Source organism: Cryptomeria japonica, chromosome 10 (genome assembly GCF_030272615.1).
Source record: "Cryptomeria japonica chromosome 10, Sugi_1.0, whole genome shotgun sequence".
In the NCBI taxonomy this organism is placed as follows: domain Eukaryota; kingdom Viridiplantae; phylum Streptophyta; class Pinopsida; order Cupressales; family Cupressaceae; genus Cryptomeria; species Cryptomeria japonica.
Genome location: NC_081414.1, coordinates 493,403,396 through 493,421,337, shown reverse-complemented (window position 1 = coordinate 493,421,337; position 17,942 = coordinate 493,403,396). Strand labels below are relative to the sequence as shown.

The window sequence follows — 17,942 nt, the reverse complement described above, 5'->3', positions numbered from 1 at the left end:
ATAATTACCAAATAGTTTTGTTATAATGGCAGATCTGAAACTCAAATATTGATATGACTTTTAGAAATCGATCCAGTCAATTATCAAAATAACAACAAATATATATAATATTAATAACATTAATATTAATGCTAACCTCAGAAAATTGTGATGGGTGTTGGAAATGTTTAGGCATCCTTAAATATTAATTTTCCCCCTTTAATAGGCTGTGGCAGCTTGTTGATGCCTTACGCAACCCCCCTTAAAAAGTATAGACTTCAGCAAAGAAAACGATTTATATGTGATGAGTTCCACTTATTGACAGAATTAGATTAAACCCTTCCAGACAGCTGTGCTTAATTAACAACAACCCTTGTAAATAATATGCAGTAGACTTACTAGTCCACGCTTAGGGAATTCTTAGTAGTCATAGAAAACATGCAGTCACCAATAAAATAAAATTGCTACAATCTCATATTTAAAATGGTATGGCAGCTATTGGTCAGCCAAAATAATAATAATGATAATATTATATTTAGCAAAAATAATATTATATTTAGCAAAAATAATATTAAAATTTGACAATTTTCATATTGTCCAGATAACTATATGCTAAAGCATCATATCTGTGACGTCTGATCCTATTTTTGAGCTGATAATAAATTATTCACAACAGGAACCATGTGGAAAAACCAGCAATATATGAATAAATTCAAAGTTCCAATAATGCAACTGATATGGAATTCTCTTGCAAATCTAAATCATTCTAGTTGAAGCACAATGATGACCCTTGTATAGAATCATCCAAACAGAAATGAGGGCCTTTGTCCTCAAATATGAAGAGATTTCAAGAGGGTTTTCGTCCTCCAAAAATTGCCAACAAAAAGTTTCCATTCTTGAATGCAAATTTGAAATTCAAATTCGAAAATGATGATAAAGGATAATGGACGATTTGATGCAAACCTTGACTTCCCTTTTATAGGTACTTTACTTAAGGCATGCTATTTGATTTTGAATTAAAAAATACTTTTAAATTACATCCAACAGACCCCCTTTTGAATTATATTTTGAATAAAATGTTGAAAACACTTTTTAAACATTACATTGGATCTATAATAATATTCAAGTTACTCTTTTGAAGATAAAATGATTGGGCTCAACTTAAAATATTATGAAAAGGGGACATGACACTATGCTAAGTTCTGGGAATGGATTGTGTGTATCCCTAGATGGGAGATTTCTTCTCATCAAGTGTTTTATTGACCCTTTCCATATACCACAAGTCAGCATCGAAGTCTTGAAAAGATCATGAAGAAATCTTTGCGGCAAGATTTGGAAGAGAAAAAGCACTTCCCTCTCATTGCTTTGGGAGGTGTATACTTCAAAGTTAGCAAGAGGTGCCGAAATTTGGAGGTTGGGAAAACAAAATTTGACATTAGGAGCAAAGCTGTTTTGGGCATGTTTTCTAATTCCTTTAGTCTAGTGGACCTGTTGTGACCTAATCACACATCACCCCATCCCAAATAGGGACCCCCCTAGGTTTTAGGCCCTTTCGGTCGTTTGGTCTTGGTTTTTGTGTGTGTTGGTGGCAATCTCTTCAATCTCTCCGCTTTGCGGATGTTCGAGGGTCAGTTAGAGGTGATCTGCTTCTCTGTCGAGTGAATTCTATGAAGTCTAGGGCCTCTTTTGTCCCTTTTTAGGGTTTCTGCCTTCTGTCCTAGATTTTAGGGGGTTTCTGTTAGGGTTTTGGGAAAACTGAACATACAACTGGAATCAGGACCCTTCAAGGAACCTCCCAGTAAAATTTGAGCCCAAATAGAGCAACTTTTTATTTTTAGAAAGTCCCTATTTTTTAGGGATTTTTCCGAGTCCCGGAATGTCGTCATTTTGCCAAAAATCAAACCTACTATTTTTAGTAATTTCTATTTTTAGTAAGTTTCTATTTATAGTAAGTCATTCTTGCATCCTGTCTAGGGGTCTAACGCTGACACTTTGAAGGTTTCTATTTTTGGAAAGTCAGTACTGGCAGGGTCAATCAGACAAGGCGACAAGGATCAGACGTTCGCAGATATTTCTAATTCCGGTAAGTCAGACAGTAGACAGAGAAAGCCAGAAATTGATCAAGTGCTGGAAGCCTATGCCTAAATTGGAAAGCTCATAAATTCACCAAGGTTCAGGAAGTCATTCCAAAATTGCAAAAGGGTCAAATTATCCTAAGTTTGGAAAGTTGAACTAGAAAAATTCTATGAATCCATGGCATAGTGAAAATTCCGCCCAAGTATGCAGTTGGGCGCCAAAATGGGTCAGGGAAGGATAGATGGACAAATTCCATGAATCCATGGCATAGTGAAAATTCCACCCAAGTATGCAGTTGGGCGCCAAAATGGGTCAGGCAAGGATAGATGGACAAATTCCATGAATCCATGGCATAGTGAAAATTCCGCCCAAGTATGCAGTTGGGTGCCAAAATGGGTCAGGCAAGGATAGATGGACAAATTCCATGAATCCATGGCATAGTGAAAATTCCGCCCAAGGATGCAGTTGGGCACCAAAATGGGTCAGGCAAGGATAGATGGACAAACTCCATGAATCCATGGCATAGTGAAAATTCCGCCCAAGTATGCAGTTGGGCGCCAAAATGGGTCAGGCAAGGATAGATGGACAAATTCCATGAATCCATGGCATAGTGAAAATTCCGCCCAAGGATGCAGTTGGGCGCCAAAATGGGTCAGGCAAGGATAGATGGACAAACTCCATGAATCCATGGCATAGTGAAAATTCTGCCCAAGTATGCAGTTGGGCGCCAATATGGGTCAGGCAAGGATAGATGGACAAATTCCATGAATCCATGGCATAGTGAAAATTCCGCCCAAGGATGCAGTTGGGCGCCAAAATGGGTCAGGCATGGATAGATGAAAAAATTCCATGAATCCTCCACAGAGTGAAAATTCCGCCCAAGGATGCAGTTGGGCGCCAAAATGGGTTAGGCAAGGATGGATGGATAAGTTTCATGAATCCTCCACATAGTGAAAATTCCGCCCAAGGGAGTGATTGGGTGCCCAAAATGGTATACCCATGGAAGATGCGAAAAATGAAAAAATTCCAAGGCATAGTGAATTCAACGCCCAAGCTAAAAAGTTGAAATTTTGCCTAAGGCATGGAATCGGAGGAGTCGAGGAGGAATATAAAGCAAAATTCCTCTCGGGCAAATTTTTGAATTTGCTATTTTTGGACATCGAATCTCGATGGAGTGTGGAAAATTTTATAGATTCATAATCAGGGTGAAATTCTCCATCCAATGAACCTGACTCCTAAATTTTAGGAGGATCCCTAAAAAATAGGGATGTTGAAAAGAGACATGGAAATTCCTTCAAAAGCAGGATACGATAAGTTAGAATGGAATCAAGCAAATCCTGAGAGAATCCTTCGAATTCCCTCCAAAATTGGAAAGGATGAAAATCAGCGAGTTAGCGAAGAGAATCTTCCAAGTATGACACATGACTTGGAGCATTTAAGGAAAATTCTAAATTTGAACTCATTCACATGGGAAGTTGCCTTTGCATGGCGTAGTGATTGGGGAGAGTATGACGCATCATGAATGCAGTTGCTAAATTAATGCCTCTTAAGAATTCTATATGTTTGGAAAGGCATTTCATTTCTCACGTGCAAGATTCAGGAAAGAAGAGTTGGAGAAGTGAAGAATAGTCATACTTAGTCTTTGTTTCTATCATTTCAAAGGAGATTCCAGGATGGCGGAATCAAGCAAGGCAGCCACTGTCTCCAGGTAGGCATTGATCAAGGCAGAAATGAAAAGTTTTCTCCCTCATTCGCGGTTGAATTCAAGATGGGATGAAATCAACGATACTAATCTACGCACATTCAACCTGGCTGCATTCAAGATCCGAATGTTCGGAACAACAGGGGACAATCCATCCCCAACAGTTGTCAGAATTGTGAAAAGTGGAATTGTTGTGGCAACTGGTTTTCCTCCTGCTATTCAATGCCCAGACCTGGTCTTGGAATGTGCAACACATTACAATTTGGAGCGAAAAACAATCTCAATGCCAGATGGCAAGCTGCTAGCAACATTGACTCCGAAGTCAATTGGTGAGGCTTTCGGAATTCCTTCGCATTATTCCATGATGTACAGGACCAGCAGCGGAGCTCAAGCAGTATATGAAGCAGGTCCGGCTAGGTGTGCTGATTTGATTAATAAATAGTGGTTGTTGAAGCCTAGAGTGCACGTTTCCAAGATGCCCAAAACTCTCACCATCTTCGAGTTCAAGCAGGAGTATGTAGACTTGATAAAAATGCTAAGCAGAGTAATGGGATGCCCACATTCTGTGAACTTTGAGGCCTGGATGTTCTTCTACATAGGCAAGATCGTGAATTCAAATACGCTGATCGACTGGGCTAGATTGATTAGTCACTACTTGCATGAGCAATTGAAGAGGCTAAAAGAGAAAAGATCCCAATACTTTTTTATGAGCTCCTACCTGTTCTATATGCTTGCGCAAAGAGGAGGATTCGATGAGCTGCCAGCAAGAGAAATCATGGGTTGCTGACCAGCTCAGTTAAAAGTACATGAACGTTATCCCCAGCTGCATCTCCACAATATTAATTCTTACAGGTTGGCAAATGACACCTTCACCATGTACTTGACGCGGCTCATGCAGAAGAAGTTGCACATAAGGATGTCACCGCAAGCAAGTACCTTGGTCCGGAGGTATGGAGTTGCGTTCTTACAATTCCCTAAATTCACCTACATCAGGACGCAAGGATTCTCCTTCCAGTCATACAAGTTGCCCAGATATCCATCAGACAAGCTTGTATTGCTGGAGCTCATGAGACAGTTAACTGCCTATGATCAGCTGCAGAAGAAGAAGAAGAAATAATCAATTGAATTTTCAGTTGTTCTGGGTGACTTCATGGAAATATGCCCAGGTCTGGAAGTCGCTGAAAGTGCAGCAGGGGAATTGGCATTCTATTGCTTGTCATTTTATACATCCATGGCCCAATTTGATCCTTACAGCCAAATCAGAAAGGTTGCCGATGTCAAATTCATACACAGGTTTCACTTATAGGATTATTGGGCAAGTGTCGAGGATGACCTTGAGGTTCGGAAGAGAATGCATTCCAGATTGCCCCTCGACACCATCAGGATAAGTGAAATTTATCAGGTGCCAGATCAGGTGGAGGAAGATGCAGATTTGATACAACTTGAATTTGAGAAGGTAAAGGATCAACCTATTCAGTTACCGGATTGGTCAGAGCTCGAGATGGATGATTTGAATATCCTAGCTAGACCAGTGCTGAAATTCACTAAGCACTGGATTGACAGGCACATAAGAAAGTTGGTGGAAGAAAATGTTCATCTAACATACCAGCTAATGGGAAATCTGCCACGGTGAGGCAACTGAAAGCTCTTCACAGGTTCAGGCAAGAAGGGAAGCCCAGATGGATAAAGGGAAAATTGCCCCAAAGAGACCAAGGACAACAAAGAAGGACAGCCAGCAGGAAATCCCACAGGAGGTTCAATTGGAAACCCAACAAGAAGAGCCTCCACAAAAGAGAGCAAGGACAGAAAGGGAGCATTCACCAGTTAGTTCCTTGAGCGTGCAGGAAGTAGAGATGTTTCCACATTCCATAAGTCCACTTCTAGGGAGCATTCCAACACCCGATATAATCAACATCAATGCTTCACAAGGACACTGTTGATCGAGAAGTCAGAGGCAAGAAAGTCCCCCGCACTAGGAAGAAGCTCGCCAGGATAGCTTCGTGGAGGCTATCCTTGATGAAATGGAAGAAGAATCTCAGGAACAGGAGCATGTAGAAGATCATAGCCACTCCATTCCTGCTCCAGATTGGTTGATAGGCAAGCTGGGGAATGAAGCAGAAGGAGAAATCAATCCTACTTAGGAGTTGGAGGAATTATTGAAGAGGATGGATCGACCAACAGAAAGAAAGACTCCCCGGAAGTTCTTCAAGGTTGTCAGGGAAGAATTTGGATCCCGGACCTTGCACATTGTTGAGCCTGCAGTGAATAAAGATAGAAGTGAGATTAGGCAAGAGGATTACGTCATCAGATAGATTGATCTTGGCCATGCTTCCACATGTCAAGTAGTGGGAGACTTTGAAGAATCTTCCTTAGCCATGAAGGAGAAGTTGCTGAAATCAAAGGCGAAATGTAAGTGGCTAAGGGAAGAAAATAGAGTCCTATGCAAATACGTCAAGAGTTTCAAAAGACCCCTCAGAGAGGCAGGTCCTTCATTCACTCCTCCTCCCTCCCTTCCCAAGGAAGTGGTTGATGATGCAAAGCTTATTAGAGCAATGGCACAAAATTCTCGGGAATGGGTAGAGGACGTTTATGCTGAGGCAGGAAAATTCATTGAGGATCTAGCTTAGCTTCATTCGAAGCTCATGGCCCTCCTAAACAGATTGGAGACAGCAGAAGGATTATGGGAGGATGTGGACATTTACCAAGACTTAACCATTCCGCGACTCAAGGCTCTGACGAAGACTCCGAGGCAAACTCTGGTGGACAGGAAAGTGATCCAAGAAAATGAAGCTTATGACTTTCCCCGATGGTTCTACGCCATCTACTCAGGAAAGAACACCTTTGACATATTCAGCGTTGACTCTATCACCTTGAAGGAGTCTATTAGAGGGGTACACGAGGACATCCTTAGTGCAATAGAAGCATTGTTTGCGAAGAAACTCAATGATAGAGGAATAACGGTGAACTCCCTGAAATCTCAGTTGCACGATTTCTTCTTCGTAGGTTCATTCCTTAAGGAACATTTTGCAAATGTTTCTTCATTCTTCAGTATAATGAAGAAGATGCAGGAAGTCATGGCAGAGTGGGAAAGCTTCTTTTCCAAGAGTGAGGAAGAAATTGCCTTGATGGATTTTAACATTGAAAATGTGCCAAGTGTCTCCATCAGAGAACTGGAAGTTGTCGTCGGCAGATTCATTGCATATGCCATAAATGAGCGAGATAATGGTCATCCATTTTTGGACGAAAGTCTTTTGGCTGAATAGTAGTGGCGTACTTATTGTTGAAGGAATGTTGACTAGGCGTGGGTCCAGTCAATGCATGTCACCATTAGATAAGGAATCTTCATGCATGTCGCCTTCTCATTATGGTTTTGTGACAGATTCTCTATGCATGTCGCCATCACTAAGAGAATGATGGGCATTTATGATGGTGTCGGTTATATTCTGAGCATAATCAACATCATGGGGCACATTTAATGTGCTAGTGGGCGCTATTTTAGGCTCTTTAAATTAATTGTACATGGGCATAATCCGTTATTAATGGCCGATTCCCACCTTGTTGCACCTTGAGTGGGGAATCTTTAGGGCAAACCCTAATTAGGGTTTTGCATGTAATCATGGCTTGAGGCCTATATAAGGGGGTGAACCCCTCATTTGTAAGGGAGGAGAGATTATTTTTTCTGAGATTGTTGCATTAGGATTGTGAAGTAGCCAACTTTGCGCATTGTTCGAATTTTGATGGTGTATTCTTGTTCTACTTTGGCAATCTGCATGGTTTTGCTCTCTTCAATTAGATTAGATTTGCTTATGAGTTGTTAGAAGAATTTGATTTGATAGGAGAACTTGTTGCCGAATCCGATCTCATACTTTTGGTGTGCAGCTGATTGTTGTATGCCGTGCAAATTTAGCCTGAGCTTGTTGATGTGTACGCGTTTAACTTCGGTCATCAGTAGAGATTGTTCGATCCGATGGTTTGTATTGATGATCTGAAAAGCCTCCACGCACCCTTTGAAGATTGCACTGCCTTCGTGTAGTTGTGCTTTGCTGGCGAAACGAAGAGTAGTTTGAAATTGCATAAGCAATCCCGTCTCCTGTTCTTAGTATTAAGTTAGTTTTAGCATAGATTTTCTCTACCCTATTCCTATTTACTTTCCGCATAATTGAAAACCCAAAAGATCCAAAATCAGAACTTTCATTGCAAATCATCCGTACAAAAACCCTTGAGCTTACATAAGTCTTCTCTAATTGAACACGCGTAAGGCCCCTTGTGTTATCAGCAAACCCATCAAACATCTGAGTCACGTCCACGCACTGAAGGAACCTTGGAATTAGCCGTTTGAACTTTAAGAAATCCTAGCTTACGGACTAATCTTGATCAAGAGAGGATAAGGTGACCGTTGGTGACTTTATTCTATGTTAGACGCTGTCATAAAAAACACGTCAACAGGACCCAACATCTCTGAAAGAAATATTGGACTATGAAGAGTTGAGTAGAATTTTCAATATAGGAAATCTCCCTAGAGGTTCCCACATTTGGATCTTTTTGGTGAAGGGTCACCCCATTATCCTCAACCACCTTTCCTAGGAGATTTATAATTAGCAATTGTCTAACTTTTTGGAGGATTCCTAGAATTTTCATCAGCCTTTGCTAGAAATTTAAGAATTGACAAATGTGAAGCTTTTAAATCCAATCCCTAGGGTGAGAAAGTTTTCCAATACTCGAAAAGGAAATTGGAATTGGGATGTTGGATGGTGGTATGGAAGGATTTCTCTTATGCCCTAATTCTAGAATATTAGAAGGCTCTCTGAGAGATTTGAGGAGATGATACCATCTATTGGATGGTGTAAAAAATGAGTCAGTATTTATCTAGAATGGGTTTTGTTGGCTGAAAATTTTGTACACCTGGGGGATGTGCAAAATTGTGGTTTCAGCCATAGTGTGTGAGTATGATACTCTCCTAATTTAGGGAAGGCTCCCCCTATCTACAAACTAAACTAATTTAGTATGGATGAGACATCAGTCTTTCTTCTTCTTTCAAGAAAAACTATACTCTTTTCTCTTCACAGAAAAGCAATAGCAATTGGAAATAAATAACAACAAATACAAAAATGAGACTTTTTGTAGAATTTTTGGAATATAAAGGGAAGCAAAGTTTCCATGAAGGCACAAAGACCTCCGTCACTTTCCCGAGACGGGAAAACAGAAAGAAAGCTCAAAGTCTTCAACTATCTATTCTCCTATCAACCTTTTTAGATGATTTTCTGGTAACCAAGCACAGTATGTAGCAACTCAAAGTCTAACTACGAGATGCACAACACCTTACACGCACAAGTCTTAAAAATAGAAGCAGCACAAAGTCTACAAGCTATCTTCCCACCTGAACTTTCCACACTAGCTTCAAATATGATAAGCAGCTCAAAGTTTGCAAGACCAAATCTGAAAACCAAACATATAACTCTAAATACAATTAGCAGCTCAAAGTTTGCAAGATTGAATTTAAATCCCTCTTGAACAATAGAACAAAAATCACAATCAACTCTAGAAAATGTTGTCACATAACAACTTGAATTGGCACAAAGTCTCAACACAACTTGCCTCTTTTATTGAAAGCAATCTGATTTACATCTAATCTCAAAGTCTTAGAGTACACATACAAACTGGTAGAATTTTGTTGTATTGCCAAAAAATAAAAATTACAATAGACCCCTTCAAGTATTTATAGGAGAGGAGGCTTGAGAAAAAGGTGGGAGGATCCTAACTAACTTGAGAAATTCTCTCAACCACCATGACTTATTCCAACTACAGTCCTAATTGAACTTAACTTGTAGTTGCTTTACATGTAATTACAAAAGTGCAAGTGATGAGTTAATTTGCAATTACAAAGTTTTTTTTTTTTTACATGTAACTTGTCAAAACAAAATTACAAATGCATAATTGAAATTATTCTCTGTGTCCGAAGACATGACTCTAACTACATAATCCTCTGTTTTGAAAATCTTCTTGTTGCTTCAGGATGCTAGAACTTGAAGTATTCAGGATCGATATAGACATCTCGAATCGGAACAAGAACTTGCACCCTTGATAGTCTTTATGTCTTTCGCCAACGAACTTCAATCTTATTTTCTTGCTCGGGGTAGTACCATTCATTGAGGAGGGAAAGGGCTGCCTTCCTCTTTTCATGTCATGACCATCTTTGTCTTGAAAGCATTCTATAATTTGCATCCATGAACTATTGTTGTATCTCTTCATTGTATCATCCTCCAATCTTGAAATCTGCTTGCAAAATAATGCCCATGCCTTAATTTATTGATTTGGTAGGTCGTGTGTGCAAACAGGACTGACATGGAAAGGAATAAATTGATGCAAAAATGGGCTCACAAGTGAATTTCGGGTTCTGGAAACTGCATTACATGTGGAGGGAAAACAAGAGCATTAACTCGCAATTGTGGAGAACAAACATGCAACTTCATATGTGTAATGGGTAACTACAAGTTTGCACTTGTATTTGGACCTTTAAAACTCATTTTCAAGTGTTTTTGAGTGCATTTTGGACGAATTTTGGGTTCTGGAAGGCTGACTACAAGTGAAGACACAATTGCAATCAGGTTTTGACATGAGGGTAAAATGGAAAGAATGATACCAACCGGTGATGGCAAACTTGAAAAATGGGAAAAACTCTTGTTTGCAATCAGATTTGTAAAACCCAAAATCAAATGAATGAGTCTCATGGCAATTCTTCAACATTTGTAAATTTTGTAAAAAGAAGATCAACTCTTTTTACCAAAGGGGGAAAATCTTGCACATTTACAACTTGCATTCAAAGAACTTATCCATTTGGGAAGATCACTTAGAAACCCGAATTTTTGCTTGGTCAAAGGCTCTAGACCAAAACAAATGAGCTTGGGAAGAACTGAAATGCTCTATAAATAGATGAAAGAGCCACCACGTTGATATTCCTTGCAACAAGTAAATCGGGTTTGCATTTATTCTCCTCCAAAAACGACATGGAAAGAGAAGTAAATTTGACTTCAAACAATCATCAATGAAGGGAGAATGCAACACGTGTTTGCAATGTGGCAAGAAGGGCGAATGTCATGCTCCAAGACGTGGCAAGAACCAGCAAAAACGAATTCTAAAAACGTCTTTGTAAATGCAAAATGTGTTTCATAAAACCATTCTTGCTGATAAACATGGCAATAAGCAATGATTCTTAATAGCATAGCCTGAATGTTGGACGAATTTAGGGGAAGAAAGCCACAAAAATCGGATTCATGGGAAGAAAAGTGCAGGTCGGGTTCTTCCTTTCCAACTACAAGCAAAATATGCCCTCCAAAGATGCAATCGGGTTTTTAAAAGCCCTTTCCAAGTTTTAATTACTTCACTTTTTCCTTCATTTGGGCAAATTCGGGTTTTAGGGAAGAAAGAACAAAAAGACATGTCAAAATAACTTGTAATAGGGAAATAAAATCCCCTTTACAAGTTTAAAATGACTTTGACAAAAAGACTTGTAATAGGGAAATAAAATCCCTTTTACAAGTTTTAAAACTAAAACAACTTAAAGGACATAAAACATGTAATAGGGAAATAAAATCCCTATTACATCTAAAAATCACTTAAGTAGGAACTTTTAAAAGAAATTACAAGTTCTTTTTAAACTTATAATTTTAAATTCACATGTAATTTGTCCAAAAAGCTCCTACAATGACTTAAAAGACCTAAAAAGTAAGGGGGAAATAAAAAGTAAGTTACAAGTGACAAGTTTTAAATAAAATGCACTTGTAATTGTTTTAAAATTTCCCTACAACACTAAAACAAGAGAAAAATAAAACTTGCAATCAAAGGAAAATTTCCCACCTGCAGTTAGGAAGAAAAAACCTGAAATTGAAGAAAAAACATAACAAACTAACTCGAAATGCAGTGAAATTTGAAACGTGGATCGAGGATGGACCAAAGATTAATCCATTCTAGCAAGAAGCAAAATTTTTGCCTCGGGAATTGTGCTTTATGAGTAAAATCTTCAACCTACAGTGATTGCTCTGAAACCCGAAATTGCACAAAAAGCTAGGAAAAAGAAGACCAAAACTCACCAAAACTTGGACAATGATGGAAAGGACACCCCCCAATGATTTGACACTAACAAATGTGAGTTTTGCACCTCATAAAATGTGTCTTGGAGACAAAAATGATGCATTTAAACCAAAAAATTAAAGGAGTTGTCAGATTTTTGAAAATTCAAAATGGGGACAACAGGTTTCTTGGCAACAAATGACAACATTGTTGATAACGTTTGACTGGTGATTGTATGTTGGAATAATGTTTCATCCTTCAAAGTTTGAAGTATTGGCATTGAGAAAAATGCATGGAAGAATATTGACCTAGGACAAGTTATGCCAATTAGATTTCACAATTCCTTCAAGATTTTATGTGTGCCTTTAATAGGGAGTAGTGAAGCATCTTTTTATTCATTGCCCCTTTATGGTTTAGCTAGGTAGTGGTTTAGTAAGGTTTACTAGCCCCTTAATGGGACAAAAAGATTTTGAGATTGTGTGATATCTTGAAATATGGCCTCGTTAATGGGAAGAAGCTGAATTCTAAAGCAGCTAGAGCTTTGGTGAAATGGATCCTCCTTGCTACTGGGATCTTTAATATGAGCTTCAATGGTGCCTCTTGAGACAATCTAGGGACTGTACGGGCAGGTTGTATAATTAGAGATTTGCTTGAGCTCCTTTCATAGAGCAACTTCAAAAAAAAAGGTGGATGGAACAAACAATGAAACGAAAGCCCAAGCCTTGGCCTTGGGCCTTTAGACAACTGCATCAAGTGAGATCATGAATCTACATCTAGAAGGAGACTCGATGAATATTGTTAGTGTCATCAACAAAAGGTGATCAAATAGTTGGATAATTCACAATATTCTAATCTAAGCATGTGGATTCAATAGAATCCTTTTCCTTAACACATTTATCACAAAGTTGTTGGTCATAAAATGGGCTTTGTACTACTTGTTAAGCTACGTTGGTTAAGTATGTTAGTGTCGTCAAGGGTAGTTGTCCGTTGCACGACGGTTCCCGACGGGTGGTAATTGCAACCCTCGACCGTGTCTTTATATATGCTCTTGTACTTGTTGTTGGATACACTGATGCAGAGAATGATTATTGTACTAGATATTTTGGCATTAATGGAAGCATTGCTCTGAGTTTCTGGTTACTATTCTATCATATGGTTATCATCTGACTGTTGATATGCAATATTAATAACACACCCCACGGGGTGAACACAAGCAAACTAGGTGGTGGAGTTCTTGGCACATATTTTCATCGATTGTCTAGAAAATATCCTTTTTGATAGTGATATCAATAGGTGGAACGGTTTGAAGGATTTAGGGGAGCTGGGATCCCCTTGAAATGGTGAAATAGGGTACTTATCACTTGAGCAGGTGGGGTGGCCAGGTCTTTGAAGAGGACTACTGGGCTTCTAGATGGAGCAATGAAGGGGATGGTTATTGGACCATTTGCTGGTTTAGATGGTGCTGGGGCAGTTAATTGAGGCCATGAGCCTTTCTCTTTTGTTTTATGTTTTGTTCTTTCGTTCTTTTCAAGGTTGATAGAACTATGTCTAGGGTATTAGTTTGTTCCCACTTTTTTGTCTCTTATGGGGTCAGTAGTTAGGAGTTTGAGGATGGTTTTGTTGCAGCTGGGCTAATGTCTGAATTTTGATCTTATGATTTCAATGTAATACCTTTTTCAAAGTGAATATAACTGTAAAGCCACACAATATTCCCTTTTTATTGATGAAGAAGAGTAATAAATCAATAAAAAATTAAAATTTTGAACAAAATGAGACTAAAAAGGCAAAGTTTTAATTGGTCAGTTTTAAGTGATTTTCATAAAAGAGCAAGATGTTGCCCTCCACACTCCTTGCTGCCATTTTTTTTTTCTTATAACCCTTGATTTTCAAGATAGTTGGGAACTAGGGTCCCTGTGTCATAATCTAATACCCTAAATGACAAGCTCTAGGCCCAATGCTAATAAAGCTTGATTTAGGGATTAGTGAAGGAACAAAAGAGGTACACATCTTTTAGTTTTATCTCAGCCTTTTCTTCTTGTTGTAAAAGCTCTTTAATTCAGTTTAACTTCCCTTATAACAACCATCTCAACTTTTTTATACAGTGCAACATCATGTCTTGAGTTTGTGGGCAAGGTGGCATTTGAAGCAATCAATGTCTCATCGTAGAGAGTTTTCTTGTCAATACTTTACTTGAATCATACTCAGATTGTCATGCTTCTTGGCAGGGTCTTTTCTTTGTGTCTTCAAAAATGTCGTGTTTGATGCATTTAGTGCCTTCTAGAAACTTTACTTAACAGTACTTGCAAAAAATCTACCATTCAATTGCACTCTGATTACGGTGCTTCCAATAAGTGTCTTTTTTATGGCAATGATATGTTGAAACCTTAAAATCTACATTTAGAGAGGAAAAACAATGATATATTTAACTTAAAAAATCAAAAAACAAAATCTAAAATAGAAAAAGCAAAAATAATATAAACAAAATGCAAGGAAAATTCAAATAACCAAATAAAAGCTAACCTAGGGGTTTTAACTTAATTTCATTTAAGATTTTAAATAGAGATTCTTTAAATAAAAATTGAGAAAGAATGAAGGAGAAGAGAATTAAAGAATGAGAAAAAAGAGGAAGGTTTAGGGTTTCTTCTGGATACATGTTCTACATGCTTGAAACTGTAAACAGGTATTTAAACCTTGGATAATATTTATTTTTTTATGTGATTTTGGAACATTCTTGTGCAAATAATGGATATTATGTAATTTTGATGTTTTTAATTTCTTATTTTAATTTCCATGTCATTTTGTTTCAATGGGGTCGTACGCTTCTTTTTCCATCTGATGCATAGGTATTTATTTCAGGTTAAACATGAACAATTGTAAAGATGATAATATGGCAATGTAGTGATAACTGTAGCCTATAGTAAGGTTTGGCTTGTTTTTGAGTATATAGAGAAACGAAAGCCTTAAGTACAATTTTTGTTTTCCTTTGAAAAAGACATGTCAACCCAGGTATAATTTTTTCTTCCATTTCTCTATAGATCTAATCGTTATTTTTTTTTCCTTAATGTTTCAAAGAAGAAGTTTTCATTAATGCTTTGACCCTGCTTCCTTTATGAAATTCATAAAAAAAGTTTTGCTATTATTGCCTATGTTTCACTTCAGATTTTTCAAAAATTTCAATATCAATTACACAATGCAGGCAGTGGTTTTTAATAAGGACGATTTTCTTGGCGTTCCAGTCCCTCTTCCTGCTGTTATTCAGGTGTGTTTTTGTTCATCATGACATTTTTATTTATTTGCTAGTTTCTTATTTTGATTTTCTTACTTTGATATTTTGTTTTAATCTCATTCTCTGGTTGGAATTTAAAGATAAAATATGTTTAATTGGTTTAATTGTTCTATATTTATTCATAATATCAGGATTATGCAAAGTCTTTAACTGTTGCAGTCAATGCTTGAAGTGGCATAAAAACAAGAAATATTTCGTACATTTCTTTGTATTGAGTTACAACATTTTGGAATTTTAAAAAATTATCCAGTTGTTCTGTTAGTTAATTCTCAAATTTATTATCTCAACTACAATCCGATACACTACTAAAATGCACAAGAATTTGCTTTGAGAATTTTAAATAATAAAAGTTGCTTTTAGTTCTCTATGATATTATCATTGTAGTTTGAAGCTTAAGATGCATTATTATTACTAGAAATAAATACAATTATGCTTAAATATAAATGAAAAACAAGCATTTGGTGATTACAAAGACTTTTTGAGGATTAAGTGTGAAATGCCATGATCACCAAAAAGAAAAACCCATTCACATTCAATAGATCATATACAAGACGATATATTGGTAGATAGTTTTGAGGCACCCTAAAACACGATAGATTGAATAAGATACAAGCTCCCTAGTATTATTCTCATCAAGGAGTTGTACATATTTGCCATGACCCTTTCCAACTCATCATTGCCTGTGGTCTACTTGTAGGATTACAAATCACAAGTGTCCATACACCTAGTGATGTGTGCAAAATTGGGCTTCTTTTTCACCACAATTCCTCCATGTGGCAGCTTATAATGTCTTTAACTAGGAATTTTTGTATATTTTCCAATTCTTATGTAATTTCCTGAGTTTTGATGTAAAACAACAAACTGAAACAGCAAAATCAATAACCCAAATGAATTTGCTGGTTATGGTTTGATATGAATTGGACAGCAGACTAGGCACCCTTTAACATACATTTCCTCTCAAATTTGAGTACTCAATGCTTACAAACTTCAAATACAAGGGTTGATATGGCTGTAGATAAACTAATTAACCCTCAAATCCCAACAAACTTTCAAGAACAGAACCCTAGGGTATTAAACTTGCATTAATATGAATTAAATTCTAATTAATTATCTTCAAAATGCCTTTATTAGGTATGGAAAGGGCTGGAGCAACTTACAATGACTGATATGCACAATTTTGAGACTTGCAATAATTTCATTTGAATGTACAGTTGTGGGAACCCTGAATGGTGAATATTAGGTAGGTTTGGTTGCTGAATCTAACTGTAGAAATGCTGTAGTAGCAACAATAGTGAGCAAATGAGGGAGGGAGGGCACGAGAGTTGGGAATAGTCAATTGGAGGCTGCTCAGTAGTCCCAGGTCTTCCAAAATGCTGATAACAGAATAAAATGTCTGCAAACAAAAAAAGATACTGATGTTGCTTACCAAAATTGCTGTTTTAACCTCCTCCAATCATGGTATGCCCAAATATAGCTTGGAAACTGATAAAAACATGTAATGTCCCCTTTTTATTTGTCCTTAGAGAATATCAAATGATAAAAATTTAAGTTGTCAAAAATAAATAAATAAAACGATTACTAAGTTCAATTATTTAAAAAATCATAAAAATAATTAATTAATTAAATTTTAAACAGCCCTAGGCTTCTTGGGATTATTTGTATTTAATTTAAATGCTGAACTTTGGCTATTTAATACAGTGACTTTATTTTGTCAATGGAATATATTTAAAGTGGGTGAATTTATGAGAGGGAATATTTATCAGCAAAAGGAGATTAATATTTCAAATAAAGTGATTTTATAATGGATAATCCAGAAACTTCCACGGGGGCTTTATAGGGAGGTTTTGAAAGCTCATTTGATAATTCTTGGCTTCATTATTTTTCTTGGAGAGCTTTGAGAGCTTTTGCTTTCAGTTCAACAATCCCTAGGACAAAAATCCTTGGGTTCCTTCTTGGTTGATTGGAGGAAAACCCAATTTAGCCAACCTTGGTGGATTCACAGAGGATTCATAGGTGCAGCTAATGGATTGGATTGGCCTCAGTGGTGCAAGTTTCCTCCCTAGCTAATTTGTAGGTGAAATCATACAAGTTTCACACTTGAATTAAACATTTGCAAAATTTTATGAGGTCTTATAGGCAAGACAAATTGTTAGTGTGTTTGAAGAGGTTTACAGGCAAGACAAATTTTATGGGTTTGTGAAGATTATGAGTGTTGTTGGACATAAATGTGAATGACATGACTGATAATGACATTAAATGTTGGGTATTGAATCTTTTGAGAACTTTGAAGAGATTGTCAATGATCGTTTTTGCTAGGCATTAAGTTACAATCTCCTGGGCATGAGTTATTTATCACAGCTAGGATAAAAATAAATATGTTGATTAAACGTTTAGAGGAGGGCAAATAGGGGTCGATTCCCCTGTTAATAATTGGACAAAGGCTGGACGTGAGATGCATGGTGCAGATCGAGAGTTTCTAACTCTCTAATTTTAGTCAGCGGCAGGTATGAAGGGTTTAAAAGCTGGTCGATGCCCATGGACGTTGGGTTCAAAGTGAAGAATAACACTTTGGCAAGTCATTGAAGCTTACGGGTGGCGTGAACTACAAGGGAAACTAATTTGGTAAGGGATGACAACCATCAACAACCTTGGTGTGAGGATTTAGAGGCAGCAATACTTCAAGATCGGATCATTTTTAGCTGTTGTGCATGTAATAATGAATATTTTGATGATAAATGTTAATTCAAACTCCTTCCCAAGGTCAACAACTACTAATATTTGAGGTCAGATTTGTGCTATTTATGGACAACACATTTTTGAATGAGAAATAGT

General features: G+C 37.4%; 1 protein-coding gene across 1 annotated transcript in view; it reads left to right on the top strand.

Annotated features, from left to right (window-relative positions):
• The window catches only part of LOC131039368 (inositol 1,3,4-trisphosphate 5/6-kinase 4), a 283,984-nt gene that overhangs the window by 178,177 nt on the left and 87,865 nt on the right, over positions 1 to 17,942 (top strand). Inside the window, exon 9 of the mRNA XM_057972096.2 lies at positions 15,021 to 15,083. Coding sequence (XP_057828079.1) covers positions 15,021 to 15,083 — 63 coding nt within the window. The remainder of the gene's footprint in view (positions 1 to 15,020; positions 15,084 to 17,942) is intronic.